Raw genomic sequence first — 21,466 nt, forward strand, 5'->3', positions numbered from 1 at the left:
ACCTCACCTGCTGCGGTGTGAGCCGGAAGGTGGAGCTCATGAGTGAGTTCCAGCCGGCTCACTCCGTGAACGACGCAGCAGCCAATGAGAGTTTTGTCTGACTCTCATCAGATGCTATAACAAACATCCAGCCGCCGACGGTGTGTGTTTGTTACTGTGTAGTGTGGACCGCACTCGCTGTCTGCACTACAGGGCCTGGGGGTTGCTGAAAATCTGGTCGCCAGGCAGCCAAATCTGGTCGCCATGGCGACCTGGCCTCCGGGTTTTGTCGAGCCCTGCTTTATGCACTACATCTGTACAGTCCAGAATTAAACTTATTCCTTGAACACACCTACATTTCAAATCTCTATTTGGGTGGAGATGAGATCTTTGACTCACTACTATCACTCCTAAACACCAGATCTCAAATTTAGGTTACATTCATATTGTTTATTCCCCTTATTCAGTCTATTGCAAAATCATCTACTCTTCACCTTTTAAACACATCTCCTGTAGCTCTGTTTAAATATCTTCATTAATGCATGTGCTTATCATTTCATGCCTCAACTATTGTAATCCCCTTAATAGTTGGCTTTTCATTAACCAATTTGGTGTAATTTACATCTATTTGGAATGTGTCTGCCAGCCTGATCTTTTTTTACTAATAGTGCCGCTAATACTGCCAGTCACTGCACTAGACTGCCTTTTTCATCCAGGATACAGTGTTTAAAATGCACAGCCATCTGCAGTACTGCACCCTCCAACATGTTTTTATCTCTGGTTACTTTTCTACCCATTCTCACCAACCTTCTATTGACTTGTTTATCCTACCTTATCACCATTTCTCTGTACCTGTGCTCTGGAATGCTCTACCTCTGCTGTTCTGACTGACTTCAAGCACTCAATATTTCTAAATATCATAAAAGTTTATAGGTAACTAATACATCATCAGCTCTCCCCCAAGTTACTTAATCTAGTGATTAGAATCCTCTTATCGTCTTTTTTTTTTTTTTTTTTACTGCTTGTTAATATTTTTTTCATTATTGTTTGTTAATCATTCTGTATTAAAGTTATTTGTACAGTATTGTGAAATATTTTAGTGCCAGAAAAATAAACTTCAATTGGTATGCTTACATTTTCCTAGGATATCTCAACAGGAGGAATATGGTACTTAGTGTTATCATGGGATTTTTTTCAATTGTCTATTATTCTTGTTAAATTGATTGTATAGCACAATATTTTTATAAAAGAAACCTGTAAATAGGATAATGTCTTTATTTTAACGCTTTTATACTTCTTTAGACACTGTTAATCACTGCATAAGAGAATATGTATTATTTTATTTAATTAATATTCATTCATTCATTCATTCTTGGGTGCCGGCAAGAAAATGTTCACAAATATCAAATGACCATATACCTGAATGTCTTACTTATTTTTAGGTCGTAGAGGACATCTTTCAACAAACGTTTGGTCCTCCAAATGGTCTTATGATCGATGACAGGTAGAGATTGTATTCATTAACCTCTTCTGTGCCACCTGTTCAATCTTCAGATTTATTACTAATTTTCTGGTGTTTCTTATAACAGTATATTAATCTTGTAATTTTATTGATTTAAGGGATCTTCAAATAGAAAACTTGAAAAAAGAAATTGAGATGCTGCGCTCAGAATTGGAGAAAATAAAATTAGAAGTGAGGATATAGAGACGAATGGCTGAACATTGCTTTTTACTGTATTACTCAGAACTCAATTTATAAATTGTATATGGTATAATATATTGTGTTTAAACCTCCTATAATATTAACAACAAATTGAAGGACACATTTGCTAAACATGATAGAGTAGATAGAATATAACAGAAACTTTAAAATGTTGAAAACTCCCAACCTGCTGCTTTGGTTGCTCTCCAATGTAACTGGGCTCTTTATTGCTAAATTACCAATTAGTTTTCTCAGTTAGAACATCATCTATATGCTTGCCGGAGAGCTCGTGTTTTGTATTCACCAAGTCAGTCAGAGCAGTTTACCACATTTCCATACATTTGATGAATTAGGGTGTGTGCACCAAACATTCCTGAATGTATGTATTTTAAAAAGTTATTTTTAACTACTGACTTTTCTTATACATATTGTGTGGACATACCTTAGGGCTGTGCCTGTTGTTTTTATCGTGGTGTTTTTTGTTTTGTTTTTTATTTTGAGCTATTGATTCAAATCAATTGTCAGATGCTACTGATAACTGTTATGACGTATAATTGTGTGCTGCATGTATTTACTTTGTAACAGGCCCAGAAGTACATCATGCAGCTGAAAGGTCAGATTAACACTTTAGAAGCGGAGGTGGAGGAGCAGCGCAAACAGAAGCAGAAAGCGCTAGTGGATAATGAGCAACTGAGGGACGAGCTGGAGAGGCTAATGAAACAGAAGCAGGAAAATGACAAAACTAATGTGCTCTATGGAGAAATAGAAAGTAGGTACTTATAAAGTAACATTATATCTAAAGTAGGGGTGAGCGGGTTCGGTTTTACTCGGTTCTTATCGCCACTTTACCGCAATTTCGGCTCGATTTCATTCGCTATCCAAGACACGTGTTCGGCGATAGCCAATAAAAAGATCCGAGTAAAACCGAACCCACTCACCCCTAATCTAAAGCAATAGTGATCCTTTAATCAATGGATGATTTCTTCTGTGTAAATTGCTCAGCACCTCTGTCCGCAATTCTTGGAAAATGTACAAAAATGCTAAGGGTTAATTATACTATACAGATTTTACTAGCATTTTCCAGGAGACTTGAAGTAAGCAATGTGATTCAAAATTACTGTAGGATAAAGCTTGAAAATAAATAGCGGGGGGGGGGGGCATTATGAATTATTAAAATATACAGATACTCCGATGAGCCATAACCATAAAATTACTTGCAAGTGAAGTGAATAACATTGTTTATTTTGTTACAATGGAACATTTCAAGGGGTGGGATATATATTGGCTTTAAGTGAACACTCAGTTCTTAAAGTTGATGTGTTGGAAGGAGGAAAAATGGGTGAGCATAAGGATCTGAGCGACTTTGAAAACGGCCAAAATGACAGGTCTTGAGGGTTGTTCCCAGTATGCAATGTTTAGTGCCTACCAAAAGTGGTCGAAGGAAGGACAACCGCAGAACCGGCGACAGGGTTATGGGCACCTAAGGCTTATAGATGCGTGTGCGGAGCACAGATTGCAGAAATACTTAATGCTGGCTAAAGGTGTCGGAACACACAGTGCATGGCAGCTTGCTGCGACAGGTCAGAGTGCCCATGCTGACCCCTGTCCACTACTGAAAGGGGCATTTGAGTGTCAGACCTGGAGTCAATGTAGGCATACTTCTGAGATTTTATATAAAATGATTAGAATAATACAAAGAAGGTATTTATAACTTATAAACATCCTCTTCTTTGTTTATTGTAATAATTTTTATAGTTAACACTCACTAGCTTTGTGGAGCTCCCTGGGACTGCAAGGAGGTGAGAGCTGAGGCGGAAACAGCTTAGCCTCGCTTCTGTATAGTCACACTGCTTGCAGAGCTGGTAACTGGGCCACACCACAGGCAGTAAGCTGCACAGAAAGAGAGCTAATAGGGGCATTCCCCAGATATCAGTCTGTGGGATGTGCTGGAAAAACAAGTCCCAGTTATTGCAGGACGTAAAGGATTTGCTGCTAACATAACATACAGGGCACCTTCAGAGGTACATGCCTCGACTGTTCAGGGCTGTTTTGGTGGCATGAAGGGGACCTACACAATATTAGGCAGGTGGTTTTAATGTTCTGTCAGATTGCATCACTATATTTAGCCATTCACATCAGTCCCTGCCCCAGTGAAGCTTATCCATGTTCTCTATCACATGTGTACACATACTCACTAGGGTTAATCTTTTTTTTTAGGAGCCAATTAACCTACCAGTATATTTTTTAAAGTGTGGGGGGAAACCAGAGAACCCGGAAGAAACCCACGCAAGCAAGGGGAGAATATACAAACTCCACACTGTTAGGTGGGAATTGAACCCAAGACCTCAGTGCTGTGAGGTAGCAATGCCAACCATTACAGTATTCATGGTGTATATACAGTATGTATATAAGCAGATGTGTCCTCATTCACTGTTCTTGCATTAATGCCAAACAACCCCTCTCGGGGCACCAGGTCCCTTGTGGCTCTGCTTGTACCGAGCGTCTTTGTCACGCCTTTTTCATGTGAAAATGCGTCTTAGCCTCAGTGTGATGCGACTAAGACGCACCAAGAAACTACACTGATTAATTAGATATGCAACACTTGTATATCTCTGTGTGACTGCATCTGAATCTGTATACAAAGTGCTACAATGCAGCGACCACAGTTTTTTCCACGCCAAGTTCCACTGTGCTTAGTTTACAGACGCAGTGGAACGAGGATATACTATGAAACACATTTTCGCCTGAAAAAGACGCTTGGCAAATGCAGAGTCACATGGGACCTAGTGTCTCACTCACATTAGGCAACACTCACTGCATGGCTTATTGAGGCTAGGTGTATGAGGACACATCTGTATGGAGAGAAAAATATATTTCAGATAGTCTTATACTGAACAATCAGCATACATAGCTGCACAGCACTAGATTTTACTGTGCAGTGTTTTCCCGGAGATGGGAATGGGTAACGCAACATTATGGTGTCACTAAAGACTACTACCCTATTTTTGTCACGTTTTGCTGAGAAAAGCAAGCCTCTGTCCTCAGGAGACAGTGCAGCCAGTCTGCTCCTCCGATTAACAACACTTAGCACCCATCATACATGCTACCAACCCATGGTGTTTTTATAGGTTCAAACAAACGCCTCAGGACTATGTGGTAAGACTGCTTAATACATCTATTTTGTTTGGTGCTTGTAGTTCTGTAGCTGCTTGAGAGCAACATGTCGTTAACTGTTCTGTACCATACTGTCTGTCCCTACTTTATTTTTCTGTGGGGCACAGTCTGTGCTGGATTGCATCCAATCAAGAACAGAGAGCCAGAAATTGTTGTGATGGGTGTTTTTTTTTTTTTTTCAATGTTATTTGGTCATACCTCCCACCTTTATAATAGAAGTGCCAGCCATGCATTAATACTTTTGACAGTATGTTATCATTGTAATGGGTGAGCAGGAAGGAGGACAAGTATTATAGTAGAAAACCGCTAACTGTATCTCTCCTGTCGAATAAAAATTCCCAGAATGCTTAAGGCCCCTACACACTAGACGACCTGCAAAAAATGCGATGTTAACGTTTTCCCTTGAACTTCCTGGAGCTCCTTGACAAACTATATCGTGCCTACACTCTGTGCAATCTAACAAACGACATATCATGCATCGTTTGGTGGTTAAGATCGTTAACTATATAATGTAACCATATCGCCTGATCGTTCGGTAGTGCATACACACTGAGCTCTCTGCAGCGAATCGTTAACGAGATTGCCAGATCTTCCTGCATGCAGGGAAGATCTAAGGATGTGACCAGCGGGAACCTGCATCATTGAAAAAATCGTCTAGTGTGTACGCACCTGTTAGACTTGTAGTTCCACACCAGGATCCCCTGGTTGCATATGTATACAGTGTTTCCTGGTGCCTTCTGACCATTTATACTTGCACACATGCACCCCTTGTAGTACCTATCAGATTTCCCATCGGTATTACCAGCAGTGTAATATCACCAGAGTTATATTTTCTAATTGAGTTTTTTGGATATTTGTCGGAGAACGCCGTCATTTTAGGGACCTTATTATCTTGGCAGATTTTATATGTATTTCATGTATACTGCTTGTTTTTTTCTTTTTTTTCTTATAAATGAGTATAGTGGCGTTACAGTGGGAGTACAATTAAGGGGTTCACTTCATGTAAACTTTATATTCAAAGGACTATCTTATTGGTAATGGTAAGTAATAACAGAATTACTCAGTTACTACAGTCCTTTAGATACTCTCGAAGTCTATTATTAGCTGAGTGCATGAACACTACTACTTTTTTCCTTATGACTTGATGAGGCAAGAAATATTGTCATTGGACCATTTTGCATAGATTTAGTATCAGTATGTATATAATGGCACTATAATCTGTGCTTCAGAATTCTTTCTGCTCAGAATATTTATTTGTTTTCACCTGTTCAACTTTTTTCAGCTCTCCCAGATGCCTGTCGGATTGGGTTTTATTGAGTTTCCACTGACTCAAGCCTAGCCCAGACTTTAGCCCTTGGTTTATTTGAAAAGCATTCTCTTCAGGTTGGGTTTCTGCTATCTTTCCTGTTCTATGCAGACTTTACTTACCAAGGTGGTTTTTGTATTCTTGTCATCTGAGACTCTCCTTCTGCAAAGATATCTAGCACCTAACCTTCTAGATGCAGATGGAAACAACAGCTTTCTGGTTTTGTTATGGGCCAGTGGACTGCTAGAATGTCTTTCAGTCTTTCTTCCTTTGCTCAGATGAGCATCTGGGTAGACCAGTGGAATAAAGAAAGAGAAGATACACCTGCACTAAAATGACTGGCAGCTAGTTAACTATGCACTGTGGGCACACCCAAAGGTAACCACAGAAATGCAGACAAAAAACAACATATAACATATATATTTCTGCGCTGTCAGAAAACCAATCCTGCTTGATAACGCAGGGATGTCTGTGATGACCAGCTATGCTTCTAAGGTCAGCTTCTTCGTAACAGCAGGATGTAAAAAACGTACACAATGATACTCCCACACATTCATATCAAGGTATCTGTTTCAGTTGGTAATAAAGTAACAGCTTCACTAAAAAGGAGTGACGCTTACAATGAAATTCTCACTTGCGTTCCCAGAAAGGTATCTTTATACTCCCTGGCTGGATGTAGAATACCACTCTTCCAAGTAAAAAAAGTAGTATTTATTCACATGGAGGTAACAAACATCTTTCCAAAAGATAAGGAACAAACAGGGGAGTATAAAGATACCTTTCTGGGAACACGAGTGAGAATTTAATTGTAAGTATCAACTGAAAAAGATACCTTGATATGAATGTGTGGGACTATCATTATGTAAGTTTTTGACATCCTGCTGTTACAAAGAAGCTGCCCTTAGAAGCATAGATCGTCATTTGGGTAGACCACTTTCTCTGTTTTTCTATTTTGCTCCCAATAAACTTGAGGGACCCATTTATTAACAAAGGTGAACACCAGCTGCATTTTTCGTTTAGTATTGCGGTGATACAAACGAAAAAGCCACTGGTGATTACCAATACTTACCCCTCCGACGAGCTCCAGCGAATTCCTCCTTGTCGGTGAGGTCTTCCGCTCAGCTGCTGGCAGCCTAGCGCTGACAACGAGTGGCTCCTGTGTAATGCGCATACGCGTGAAGGTCTGTCTGCGCATGTGCATGACAGTGGTACCCAGCAGTGCCTGGAAGGCTTCGCTAAAGCCTGAAAGGCAGCAACAGGTCCCCATTGCCATCAGTGGGCACGGCATCGCTCTTACCATCTAAAGATGGCAAGAACGATGCTGTGACAAACAGCGGTAATCTTAGATTACTGCTGTTTGTTACATCTAGAAATGATGACACAACCCCTTTAGCGAGCGCTAAAGGGGTTTTGCTTCGTTAATAAATGGGGCCCCGAGAGAGAATTTTTATTAAAATCGGTTAATGTCCTGCCCTTCCTGAGATGTTTTTTAATGAATACCATTTTGTCCATTGGGCATGTATTGTGGGCATGGCCTCCTAGCTGTTTTGTTTTTATTTTACGGCTTTTTTTTTTAATTATTATTTTTTTTAAATTAAGTACTTCTTTTTTTTTTTTTAAACATTTGCATTTAAATACATAGACATTCAAATTATTATCATTTATTTATATGGCGCCACAAGTGTTCCACAGCGCCTTACAAAATATATAAACAAATACTTGACCAAAGACATACAATACAGGACAAGGACATGGATAATAGACATTGCTACATTAGCGACCATAACACCCACATAAGCAGCAGAGCTTAAGCAACTAAGTTTTAGGTGCCCTAGTGGGGAGTAAGAAGTGGATGAAAGTAAAATAGGGAGAAGCACAAGAGGGTAGAGGGCCCTACAAACTACAGAAATATACAGGAACATACTCTGCCCGCTGCAAAGGCAACATATCCATGAACACACAAATCTTTGCATACCGGTTCAAAGGAAAAAATTGCAAAATATACAAAATAACTACACCTAATAGCAGTAAAAACAAATAATACACATTGCTGTCCTAACCTCTGCACAAACACCAACAAAGTATATATGGCAAAAGAAAAGAAAGCATACAGTAGGCCTACAAAACAATGAGGTGTAACAAACATTGATAATACCTGGACTGCTCACTAGGAAGAACACTAATCAGCCTAACATCAAGAGTCCCAAATCTGGAATTTGTTTCACCTGTCCCACATTTTATGGTATGCAGCCAAAGAGTTCCTGCTAGTATATAAGGGGGTTAGTGAGAAAACCAGGCTTGTGCCAGTACCACCTTGGCAAGAGAAGTACGATGTAAAGTAAATTTATAAATTACCCGATCGTGGGTTTCTTCCAAATCTAACCCAAATGGAAAGAAACTAAGGTCAAACGGAGGGAGGAAAGTGGCAGTCGATAAAATATCTGCTAAAACAGTAGTTCAAAAGGCAAATACACCTGAGTACTCTCATAGCATATGCCAAAATCCTGCAGCAGTGGAACCACATTTTGGACAGTTTGCATCTATGCGCAGACCCAAACTGAATAGCGAAACAAGATTATGATAGACCCTTTGTAGAACATAGTAATGTCTGTTGGTATCTACCACATCGGGTAGTGCACCTAGTAGAAGCTAAGATCTACTGCCCTTCCATGAGAGGGCCGAGGTCTCTCTCCCATTTAAGTTTAAGTGGGTCCAATATTCTCAGCATATAACAAGAATTAAGATCCTCATATATAGAAGAGACCCGTCACCAGGAGCCTAGCTGCCTCAGTAACAATTTAACTGGGGAGTGGGATAATGCAGGCAGATCGGTCCCAAATTGAGCCTGCACTGTGTTGCAGTTGAAGATATCTAAAAAATAAATTTCCTTGCATTCTTATTGCTAAATATTCTCTAACTGTATCTGGCAGTTGATTTAATACTAAACCCTTTGCTGCTGAGCCTATTTTGGCACTTTTTGGGCTGGTCACATTCAAACGTCAATATTCAGGATTCATTATACAGTACCCAAACAAATTATACCTTTTTTTTTTTTTTTTCTGAAGACTTTGAATTTACAGAAAATGGCATTAATTTGTTTTTCTCCTCACACCAAGGCAAAGCCAAGAATGGGGGCAGTGATCGCGCCAAGCGAAAAAATTTGTGGGTCCGAGGGACCCCTCACTTTAAAAATGTAGGGTACTACGCCACTGTTTCTGTGTCCCATCACATAATATGGGTGGTAAGGGCAAGTAGCAGTTGGAGTAGAGGGGGTTAAAGGCAAGCAGCAGTTGGACTAGAGCTGGTGGTAAAGGCAGGGAGAAGTTAGGGTAGAGGGAGTAAGGGCAGACAGTGCTGGGGGTAGGGTGGAGGTAAGTGCAGACAGCAGTTACAACAGTGCTGGTGGGTTAGGAGCAGGGCAGTGCTGGGGTAGGGAGGGTGTAAGGGATAATACCAGCTGTGGCAGTACTGAGGGGCAAGGAGAGGGTTGGGGCAGGCAGTATTGGAGGTAGGGATGGGACAAGGGTAGATAGCAGCTGGGGCAGTACTGGGGGCAAGGAGGAGGTTAGGGCAGGCAATGCTGGGGGTAGAGAGGAGGTAAAGGTAGATAGATCAAAGTAGTAGAAGTAGCCCCCCTGCCACTACTGTTTTCCAAATGGTAATAACCCGTTCTTGCCTCCTGTCCGCCACTCTTTACTGTTAGCAGCAGCCGTGGGAAGTTACCCTCAGCCCCTCACCCACCAGAGCACCAACAGCCACTCGCTAACCCGCAGCACCCCCACCCGCCACAGCATCTTATCTTGGTGACGCAGGAATCAATAATGCTAAATTGTTTTAACATCTTTTCCGTCTGAGTTGGGGAGACAAAACTGCCCCAGCTGGCTTTCTCTGCAAGTCCCAAGGTGCATCACCCTAGTGATGATTTGCTCTGTCATGCCTTCTGGCTAGCCCCAAAGTGTATGTGTAAGAATTTGGAAAAGCCACAGTATCTAATTTTGGAGATGGACAGCGCATGCACAAGGATGCGCTCATTCAGGCACTGCTGAACTCTCACTACACATACCAGTAGGTAATGCTACCAATATGTGATAAATCGATAAGACGCTAAAGTGAGCTGATTGATTTTTAATTAGAGCTGCTGGAATACTGTCTGTGATATCCGTACATGTATGCAGAGACCATAGACAAAAGGGATTTCCGGTACGTTATCTGCTTCAATACATGTTGATGATCGATATGTGTCAAATGGCATTGGAACGAACACATTTGTCACTTATCTATTGATGATAGATTTCCCCTATTACTCTTACAAAGGCCGCTGTACCTTATACCTATGGCTGCCCCCACACAACTTGATGCAGACTTGCAGGAAGTTTCAGGCATACCACATTCCCTCTCCTTCAGACGTTCCTGTGTTCCAACTTTTGTCTTCTCAAAGATGTCTTTGCAATGTGTCATTACTTGCTGCTTGACACAGTCTTGTTGGTGGTTTTATATGCTTTATAATATTGCATTCTGTATAACAAGATGCTTTTCTTTTGTGTCAGCATTGCATTATATATTGGTTACTTATCTGGATTCAGTAATGCTTTTTATATTACATTATGTGTATATATACCTTTTTGCTTGTTTTCAATTGTCAAAGGACCAGAGTAATAGAATCTTTTTTTTTTTTATAACAGTAGTACAAGTGGTTAATTTGGAACAGGGTAATTTTCTGAAACAAATGTTTGTACTGTTTGGGTTGAAAAACTTACATATAGAACTCTCTCTCCTTCTGTCACTGTAACAAATCATGGAAATCACATACAGTAATGGCCCCCAAACACCTACGCAATTTCTAGACAATCACACGATTTTCGACTCGACGTGCGTTCAGTCTTGTGGAAATCGTGCATTTTTACATCCGATGCGCTCTCCCGTGGGTCCTTCAATCGTATCTTATGGTCATATGTGCAGCACATATGTTCCATCGTATCGTGTTCAGAACATGTCTTTTTTTTTTTTTTCATGCGATCCATCGTGTGACAATACAGTCATTTCAATGACTGTCTGTCCCTATTCCCTAATGAGCGCGTGAGGCACACGATCAATCATACAACTGATCCTGCGCAAAGAAAAAAATAAAAACGTGCTGACGCAACTGCAGGGTAATCGGATGTAAAACGGATCGGAAGCTGATCGTGTAGGTGTATGGGCCCTATTACTGGGAGCCAAGTCATTTCATTGTCATTTGTTGCTCCATAACCTGTAGCTATGAGACTGCATCAAGGCTCAAAGCCCTGTTACACCCACCACATATATAAAATGGGTGAGAAGGATTGCTAAGATGATATTGGTTAGATTAACAGATGTAAGACTTCAAAGTCTATTTTTCTTTTACCTTTATTACCAGAGAAAGTTCAAGCAACAGAATTACGCTACAACAAACTGAAAGATAAGCACAGTGAGCTCATCAACGTTCATGCAGGACTCCTGCGGAAGGTAGGGCATTTTTCCCTCTGTTTTAGTTTGCATTGTTTTATGAATGAATAGTTTTTAATCATTTTTCAGAAAAATAAACAATAAAAATACATTACATTTAACATAAATATATGTGTGGTTTCTTACATTGGTTACAGGCGATTAAAAGTTAGAATATAACGAATTTCAATACAAAAATTAGAGCATACATGTTGGGTACACATTACATTTCATGTGACATAGCTGTATAATGACATCATAGTTTTGTAAATGATGAGCTCATAAGCAAATATATAAGAACGGTTGCAATACATGGAGGTATATATGAAAATAATATTAATAGTAATAAATGCTCTCCTAACATTCCAGCAGCGTTTCTATTAAATCGCATATTCACAAATGAATATTCATACATAAATACCGAGATATTAGCCCACAAGTCTCGAACGATATATCAGCCATGACATACGGAACTGTAGGAGTATTAACAGTCTCCCACAGCTTCATCCCCATTGACTACCTGCAACCCATCAATTCTCATCCCTCCTCCACCCCGCACATATGGTGAGTCTAGCCATCTACCCCAAAAAGATGAAATTTTTTTTCTCAGCCTTCCTGGTTAAATAGATACATTTTACATGTGCCACAGTCTCATTTACCAATGCTACCCATGTTCCTATTGTTGCACCTTAAGGGGCCATCCATGTTCTGGCTATGCAAACCTTTGCAATTGTGCACATATTAATGATATATTGTGTAAAATACTTATCTAGGCTATCCTCAGTCACAGCCAGTGTGCACACTATGGGGGTTAGTACATCACAAGCAACACCAGTGGATACCTGTATTCGAATGACCTCCTCCCAGAAGGAGCCGATAACAGGACAAGTCCATAGTAAGTGCCAAAAATTCCCAGAGGGCAGATTACACTTAAAGCATTTTGAATCGGATTTTCTGCCAAATTTAAATAAACGATCTGGCGTTAAATCTATCCTTTGAGGGGCGTGGCCTGACCTTTGAGAAAGATGGATGCACGCAGCCTGAGCTCCCGCTGATCAAGAGGTTTATCCAGCTCCTGCCACGGCTTGGCGGCTGATTTTCGACCACCATACCCACCAATATACTGCCCGATCGGAGGTGCGGGGTCCGCGGAATCAGGCAGTGAGTTTTCACGCTGCCGGGGGTTGCGGCCTCCAGGCACACTTCAAGCCGCGACCTCGATTTCCGGTCGTCTCCAGATGGGACTCACGGCTGCCACACATGCTGCACATTAAGGTACCCCCTCTCCCTCCACCCTGCAGTGATACCCCCGCGACTTACCTCCACCATCCCGCGGTGATCCTCAGGATCCGGAGCTACCCTCCAGTGCGTGTCTTGCGGTGGGTCTGAGAAGAGATGACGGCGCCATTTTGGAGAGTGCTGGGAGCAGTGCGCTGGCCGCGGCTCACGAGCAAAACATTTGGAGACGGGAGGTTCATTAATCTCTCTGTTCTCCCAGCTCTCGAGACAGACTCTTGCTGAGTCCTTTCCTCCACATCTGGTGCGTGCTGCTTACTTTTGGCCCCAGTTTGCTACACACTGCACAGGCCCGCTATTACTATCTGACATGTTGTAAAAATCTGCAGGCCCTGAACCTTTGGCAGGATATGGATTAGATCTATATTGCAACTCCATTGCCACCCCGACCATATGTTAACCGCCATTTAGGTGTTTACGACCCCCCTCTTTATTTGACATATCTCCTGCCGAGTGTCTCCACTGTATGGAGATATTCTTCCCTCCGCTGATGCCAGGAAAATCAAGTCAGAAACAACGGGGAGACAGACGCAGGGATTCCACTATGGCCGCTGTCATTGAGCCGCAGGTGAAAGACTCTAACTTACAATCTTCCGACTTGATCTCTACTAAACCTGCACATTCTAACCCTGAACAGCCTATAAGTTATGCATCAATGGTGCAGGCTATAAAAGACACACTGGGTCCGATGCTGCAAGTTCAAGCTACCATCTTTACACAGGCTATAGCTGACATTAAGTCTAATGTTACAATGGTGGAGACACTTGTGACCACAATCGAAAATAGAGTGGGGGTCAACTTCCATGACATACAAATTGTTAAAAGTGAATGTGAAACGCTGGAAAAATCGAACCATCAATTATGTAGCAAGATTGATGACCTGGAAAATCGTTCCAGAAGGAACAACCTGAGACTAGTAGGACTTCCTGAAACTTTCAAGGGAGCTGCCTTATTCCATTTTCTACGTCAGACTCTTCCTGAGTTGTTGGGACTGAGTGATATTAGCTCTGATCTTGTGATTGAACGAGCGCACCGTCTAGGGCCTATCAGAGACACAGGTTCGAATAGATCTAGATTAGTCATCTTCAAATGCTTAAATTTCACGCATAAAGAAGCCATCTGGTCAGCTTCTCGACGTAAACGCAATTTAGTGTGGGAAAATACCAAGCTATTTTTGTTCCAGGACTATTCTACCGAGGTTACCAGAGCCCGTAAAGAGTTCAATCCAGTGTGCTCTCGGCTGGTTAAGGATGGGCGCAAGTTTGCACTACTATTCCCTGCACGCCTTCGGATGTTTGATGGCTCCTCATATCAAGATTTCTCTACGGCAGCAGATGCAATGGCATTCCTATCGGAAGAAGATAACGCTGTTCAAGCATCCTCACCCGTCCATTCTGCTTCTTCAGTGGGATGCCTAGAGACTACCTTCAATATATTCAGAAAAGGTGCATAATGAATGAGATAAATGCTTTAATTTTCATACTTGTTTCTTTTCGGGTGGCATATGTTAGTGTTCTTAGAAGTATATATGGTAAATGTCAACACCAATATTATAGGGTCGTGGCAAGCTAGGAGTATAATGTGTTATATTGCTCTTTTTCTTTTTTCTTTTCCTTTTTCTTTGCCTGAGGTTTTGGGTATTAGTACAAATGATGTCGGAGGTTCTAGTGCGTTGCCCGAGGGCATCAGTTATAGATTACCTCCCTTTGGAGGTTAATTATATATGTTTTTCTTTTGTCTTTAATTTGTTGAACGTCCTTCTTTTTCTTTCCCCCCCCCCCCTTCCCTTCTCTTTCCACTTCCGAACCCACCCCACTCCCCCAGACTTGATGAGGATAATGTACTTAACATGCAGCACACAATTTTTGAGAATACACCAAAGCTTACTTCTTCCAACCTGGTATATGAGACAACCTTTAGTAGTGATACTAGTGTGAGACCTGATTTATCTCTTGCACAATGGGCTCCCTGAACATTGGCTCGTGGAATCTAGGTGGTTTACATTCGCCTATTAAAAGGAAAAGAGTGTTTACATATATTCGCAAACTACACGTTGACTTGATGTTTCAGGAAACCCATCTATTAGAGCCGGAGGTAAATGAAATTGAACATGTTCCAATATAAAGTTCTTGCCTATGCTTCTTTCACTTCCAAGGCGAGAGGTGTGGTGGTATTACTACATAAACGGCACTCCTATGTGATACATTCTTCTGTCCTAGACCCAGAGGGCCGTTTTGTAATAATTGATGTGACTATAAATAGTACTAGATACAAAATATGCAATATTTATGCCCCTAATGTATATGACAGATCTTTTTTTCAAAAAATTCTTAGTAAACTAAGCTCACCTACTGGGACCAGGACTACATGCTCCCTCCTCCCTGTCTTCCCCATCTGTATCACACCCATCTGTCTGCCCCTCCCCTTGAGAATGTAAGCTCTTGCGAGCAGGGCCCTCTACCCTCTTGTGCTTTTCCTTACTATATGTTCATCTACCTCTTACTCACCACTAGGACACCTAACACTTGGTGCCTATGCTTTGCTGCTTATGTGGGTGTTATGGCCACCTATGTATCAATGTATATTATCCATGTCCTTGTCCTTCATTGTATTGTATTTTACTGTAAGTCACTTTTTGGATATGTACCTTGTAAGGCGCTGCGGAACACTTGTGGCGCCATATAAATAAACGATAATATAAAATAATATAGTGGGAGGAGATTTTAACATGGTATCGTCACCAATTCTAGACAGGCAAACATTTAAGACACGCCCCACTAAACCGCCTAAAATAGGTATTTCATCCTTTGACCAACAATTAGATCTTATAGATATATGGAGAACGCTGCACCCATTAGAAAGAGAATATACATGCCTATCGGCTGCTCACGGCTCGCTTCCTAGAATCGACTATTTGTTAATTTTGATTAATCTTTTCCCTAAGGTACAAGAGGCGCATATTGAGACGATATGTATTTCCGATCACGCATTGATTCGGGTCACTATTCTGGAAGAAGTAGACAAAGGTCCTTATAGGCAATGGAAATTCCCCACGCACTTGGTCAACTCAGTAGCATTTGGCTCCATGCTGGAATCAGCCTGGCAAAAATATAAAAATGATAATGAGGAGCACAGGCTTACAAATCCTACCCTGTTCTGGCAAGCGTCCAAAACAGTAATAAGAGGCGAATTAAAATCTTATGTTAAGCAACATACGAGGAATTACTATAAAAATTACCATAAAGCCCAACGGGAACTAACTGACGCTTTCCAAGCATACAAATTAACACTTTCTCCCATACAGAAAAGAATTTACCTGGATAAAAAATTGATTTTTGATTCCATTGTGTCGAACTATCATGATAGATCTCAATATATAGCAGATTTTAAATTTCACAAATTTGGCAACAAAACAGGTCGTCTACTTTCCACTCTGTTACGTGGCCCTCGCACAACAAATTTAATTCAGTCCCTAATAGATCAAGAAGGTAATCAAATACACACCGGTGCACAAATATCTGAAACTCTTAGGACGTTTTACTCAGATATATATGCAAACAGTCAGACTACACACAAAAAGATAGGTTCTGGGAGGATCTACACTTACCTCAAATCAGTCAAGAAGTTGCGGAAAGTCTGAGTACCCCTATTACGTTATTGGAACTCACTAGAGCTATACGCTTACTCAAACCCAATAAAGCTCCGGGTCCTGATGGCCTTACCGGAGAATATTTAAAAATTCTCTTTCCCCAATGTGGAGACACTTTATTAGAAATGTATAATGATATCCTTCAAAATAATTCCTTACCACTTTATTTTAACAGGGCTATTCTTAAATTACTCTCAAAGCTAGGAAGAGATCCTGAACAACCAGGGTCTTACAGACCTATCTCTCTACTAAATTCGGATTATAAACTATTTACAAAGATTTTGGCAGATCGTCTTAAATTGTGTCTTCCATCAGTAATACATACAGACCAAACTGGTTTCATCATGGGTAGACACTCAGTAACCAATAGTTATTTCAATTATGCAGGGATTAGAACTCAGGGGGAGCCAGGGGACGCCTTTGCTTCTTTCTTTGGATGCCGAAAAGGCGTTCGATTTGCTAACATGGGATCATCTTTTCGAATCTCTAAGGCGTTTTGGATTCCCTGAAAATTTTATAAATCTAATTTCTGCTATTTATGCTATTATTATTTATTATTATTATCCTTTATTTATATGGCGCCACAAGTGTTCCGCAGCGCCTTACATAGTACATACAACTAATGGGTGAACAAGTAACATACAGTACATTACAGGACAAGGACACAACTTATATACATTGCTGAAATAGTGATTAAAGCACACACAATAAGCTGCCGGGAATTGGCGGTCCCGTGTTAGGTGCCCTAATGGGGAGTAGAGAGTAGAAGAAAATGTAAAGAGAAGCACATGAAGGAAGAGGTCCCTGCTCGTGAGAGCTTACATTCTAAGGGGAGGGGCAGACAGACAGGCGTGACACAGAAGGGGAAGATGGGAAGGAAAGCGTTGGTTAGGATGAGTGCTGGAAGGCCTTGATGAAGTTGTGATGCTAGTCCAACAACCAAGATGGCCTGCAACGGTTATCTTTCTCATCCTGTTGCGATAGGCAGAGGGACGAGACAGGGATGTCCGTTGTCCCCCTTGCTGTTCGCATTAGCACTGGAGCCTCTGGCGGTCACCCTAAGGAGAGACGAGCGGTTCTCAGGTATCAGAATAGGAACTGTGGAGTCCAAGTTGGCTCTATTTGCGGATGACATGATGCTGTTTGTCTCCCGTCCAGATATTTCTCTACCCGCAATTTTAGGTAACATTGAACGCTTTGGATCCTTCTCGGGATATAGAGTTAATTTCCACAAATCTGAGTTATTATATTTGGGAGCAAACCCCTCTTCTATCCCACCCACAATTTGCTCCCAATTCATAAGATCGCAGAACACTCTAAAATACTTAGGAATTTACATTCCCGAAATAACCTCTAAAATATACAGCTGTAATTTTTCCCCAATGCTCTCAAAAATCAATAAGCACTTGGAGGATTGGCGTGACCTCCCTTTGTCACTAATGGGACGTATAGCGGTCCTGAAGAGTATAATCTTCCCAAAAATTGCTTATTTGATTCAAATGCTTCCTATAGCCCTTACCCAACTTGATATTAATACTTACGCAAAAGCAGCCTCCAAATTTTTGTGGCGCGGCGGGAAAACCAGAATAGCTTTGGCTAAGCTTAAAAGCAATAGAGGGAGGGGTGGTTTGGGTTTCCCGGATCTGAAAAACTTCTCAGAGGCTGTGTTAGATTGGTGTCTTGAACATAATATATATACTGATCTGTCTCTAGAAACTGAACTACTCTCTCCCTTTGCTCTAAGTGCCCTTTTGCACACGCCTAAACCCAAACTCCCCAATTTAATTTTAGAGAACATTATTTTCCGAGACACCTACAAGACGTGGTGGGCCATCAATCGGAGATTCAACCGAAGCGCCAGCTCTACAAAATACAACACTCTTTGGGGTAACCCTATGTTTAGCCCGAGCTTAGAAAACTCCCACTTCCTCGTCTGGAAAACTAAAGGTCTTGCAAAAGTCAAAGATATTTTTGACCCAGGGGGCACCCTTCTTACGTTTCAAACTCTTAAAGAAAAATTTTATCTTCCTAATTCACAATTCTTTATGTATCTACAAGTCAGACACTTTGTTCAACATATACCTCCTGCTCTGAAAGACCCAGCTGCAAAGGATACATTAGAATCCATATTCACGTTCACAATTCAAAATAATTACAAAACCAAATTCTTGACTACTGAATTCATTTAATCTAAAGCAAACTCTCTATGGCACAAATGTGCGGTGAGGTGGGCTATGGATATCCCCGCAGTAAATTCTCCTGAAATTCTTTTGAGATATTATGAGAACACCTTGAGAATCTTACACTCAGCTCGCCTACAAGACGTCCATGTGAAGATTCTACACAGAGCTTACATTTCACAAAGTAGTAGAGCTCATATGGTATTAGAAGAGACAGGACAGTGTGTGAAGTGTAGAGCTTCTAAAGCCACCTTCTGGCACAATATATGGGAATGTGGTCGCATCCGCAAATTTTGGGATAAACTTATGTGCTTTATAAATGAATTGCTATCATTACGTCTACTAAAAGACCCTTTAGCCTTAAATTTGTCGAGTTTTAGTAATTGGGATGTATCCCCACACAATAAAAAAACAGTAATACCGCTCCTTACGACAATAGTGACGATCGCTAAGAAAGCTATTCTCATAAATTGGACGGTTAAGAAGCCTCCCTTTCTTGGTGATGTCAAACGTATGTTACTTCAATTACTCTATTTTGACCGGCGTGACACTCTCCCAGATATAGAGAGGAGTGTAGAACGTTTTCAAAGAAAATGGGGACTTTATATATCACATTTGGATGGCACTACTCAATCCCATATAAATACCATTTTTGAAACCACAACGTGTTACTTATACCAGCGGCTGACTTAGGGCCTGATTCAGAGCCGCTCGTAAGCGGCAGTATGCTCGTTCCGAGCAATGTTTGCCCATCTGCGCATGCGTACGGTTTTTAATACGCATGCGCGAACCAGTCAGTGCGGCCGAAAATCATTTGTTCGCCATATAGCGAATGCCTGCTATTTTGAATGACATGAGGAGGCGTATGTGGGTGGTAACAGGGGAAGGTGCTTGAAAAGATCAGAACACAGGCGTGCTTAAAGGTCAAAATGGGCGTTTTATGGGTGTGCATAATTAATACAGCAGCGTCACTGACCACGTCACTGGGTTATTTTATAGCCAGAACTGCTCGCAAGATTGTGGTAGCAAAAACCAACCACAAGAATAGCGAGCAGTTCATACGCTGGGCGATGTACTCGATTAATCTAATAAATAGCGGACATGATGTAGGATGCGAGCGGCCAGGGGGCGTATTTTTACAAAAAACGACCGCAAGTTTGGTTCGCTCGTTCAGACCTAGAGGCGTGAACAGACCGCAAAGAGCGAACGTTTCATTTGAATAGCCACCCCTATTTTCTGGACGAGCGAGCGCTAATTGCGTCCGGCTCTGAATCAGGCCCTTAGTTCATATGACGCGACTGTGTCAAATGAGAGATTTGAAAAATTTGGTTGTCTCTACTATAGAAGGTTCAACCTTAGAAGCACCTAGAATTATGGGTACTTATCCCCCACCCCCCCTTCTCTGTCCTGCTTCTTTGTCTTTTTACCCCTTCGTTGTGATTATTGTCTATATATATTTATTTTAGTTTTTGTACTATTCTACTATTTTGTATTATTTTGTTATTAATATGTATTACTTTACTCAACAAGATACCAGAATTTGAAAAAGAAGAGACCTCAGTCTTTACAATTTCTGTATGTTTTATGAGATTGGAATTCCCTTTAGAGCTCTCTCTTACTACATTGTTTAAATTAATTTGTATTCAGGCAGAGATATTTGATAATAATTGTCTAAATTCTGGTCGACTTTTTCTGCTTTATTCACTGTATTTATGCTGTCATATTTAGTGACTACTTTTTGTCATATTTGTGCGAGTACTTTGATAGTACTTTTTGTACTTTTTTGTCAGAAAAACTAAAATAAAAAGATGTTTGAAAAAAAAAATCTATCCTTTGAATCATTAACAACTGAATTTGTTGAAATCTGATTGTTGTAGTGGACACTCGTGGGCTACCCAACGCTCTCTCCCATTTTTCATCAGACAATACTCCCAGGTCCTTTTCCCATTTTTGCTTGATAGATGGCAGATCCATATCATGATGTGCTTGCATTATTGCCACATATATGACGGATACTAAATCCCTAGGTCCAGCAGATTGTAATAATAGTTTAACAGGGCAAACTCTGAGCTCCAGGGGGGCATCTACAAACTGTGCATTCATGGCATGTCGGAGCTGGAGGTATCTATAAAAGTAATGTTTTGGAATACCAAACGCTCGCTGCAACTGCTGGAATGTCTTAAATACCCCAGATTTGTACAGTTCTCCCAAGGATATCACCCCCCATTTTCCCCAGACTGTGTTAACCTGAAGCATGACAAGCTCTTCAAGCCCTCGGGCATGCAGCAAGGGGGTATCAGGATCCCATCCCTGTCCCTGAAATATCTGTGAAGCCAGCCTCCAAATCAGGACTGCCTAACTACTGGAGCCCCTATTCCCCTTAATTACCACTGAGTAGCATCTGAAGTGGGGTGTGTCTCGGGCATTCTTGCTGCACCAGAAGGGTAGGTAATGCATCTATATTTGCATCCTGCAGCCATGACCACAAATGTGTAAGGTGCTATGCATAATAATAAAACTTAAAATGAGGTAACGTAAGTCCCCCGGATTCACGTGACCTTGTAAGTGTATACAACTAAATACAGGCTCTGCGGTTAACCCAAACCAGAGAGGATAGCAGACCATCTATTTGCCTGAATATTCTTTGAGGGATATAAATTGGGAAATGTTGCACTGCTTCGAGAAATTTGGGTTGTTGAGCCATTTTAATTAGATTC

General features: G+C 41.1%; 1 protein-coding gene across 1 annotated transcript in view; it reads left to right on the forward strand.

The window, feature by feature from the left end:
- HIP1R (huntingtin interacting protein 1 related) overlaps window positions 1–21,466 on the forward strand; it is a 126,657-nt gene that overhangs the window by 48,712 nt on the left and 56,479 nt on the right. The window contains exons 12-15 of the mRNA XM_088449254.1: window positions 1,422–1,483; window positions 1,600–1,672; window positions 2,267–2,450; window positions 11,557–11,645. Coding sequence (XP_088305380.1) covers window positions 1,422–1,483; window positions 1,600–1,672; window positions 2,267–2,450; window positions 11,557–11,645 — 408 coding nt within the window. The remainder of the gene's footprint in view (window positions 1–1,421; window positions 1,484–1,599; window positions 1,673–2,266; window positions 2,451–11,556; window positions 11,646–21,466) is intronic.

The sequence above is a fragment of the Taudactylus pleione genome, unplaced genomic scaffold (assembly GCF_031769625.1).
Source record: "Taudactylus pleione unplaced genomic scaffold, aTauple2 ptg000479l, whole genome shotgun sequence".
Taxonomy (NCBI): Eukaryota; Metazoa; Chordata; class Amphibia; order Anura; family Myobatrachidae; genus Taudactylus; species Taudactylus pleione.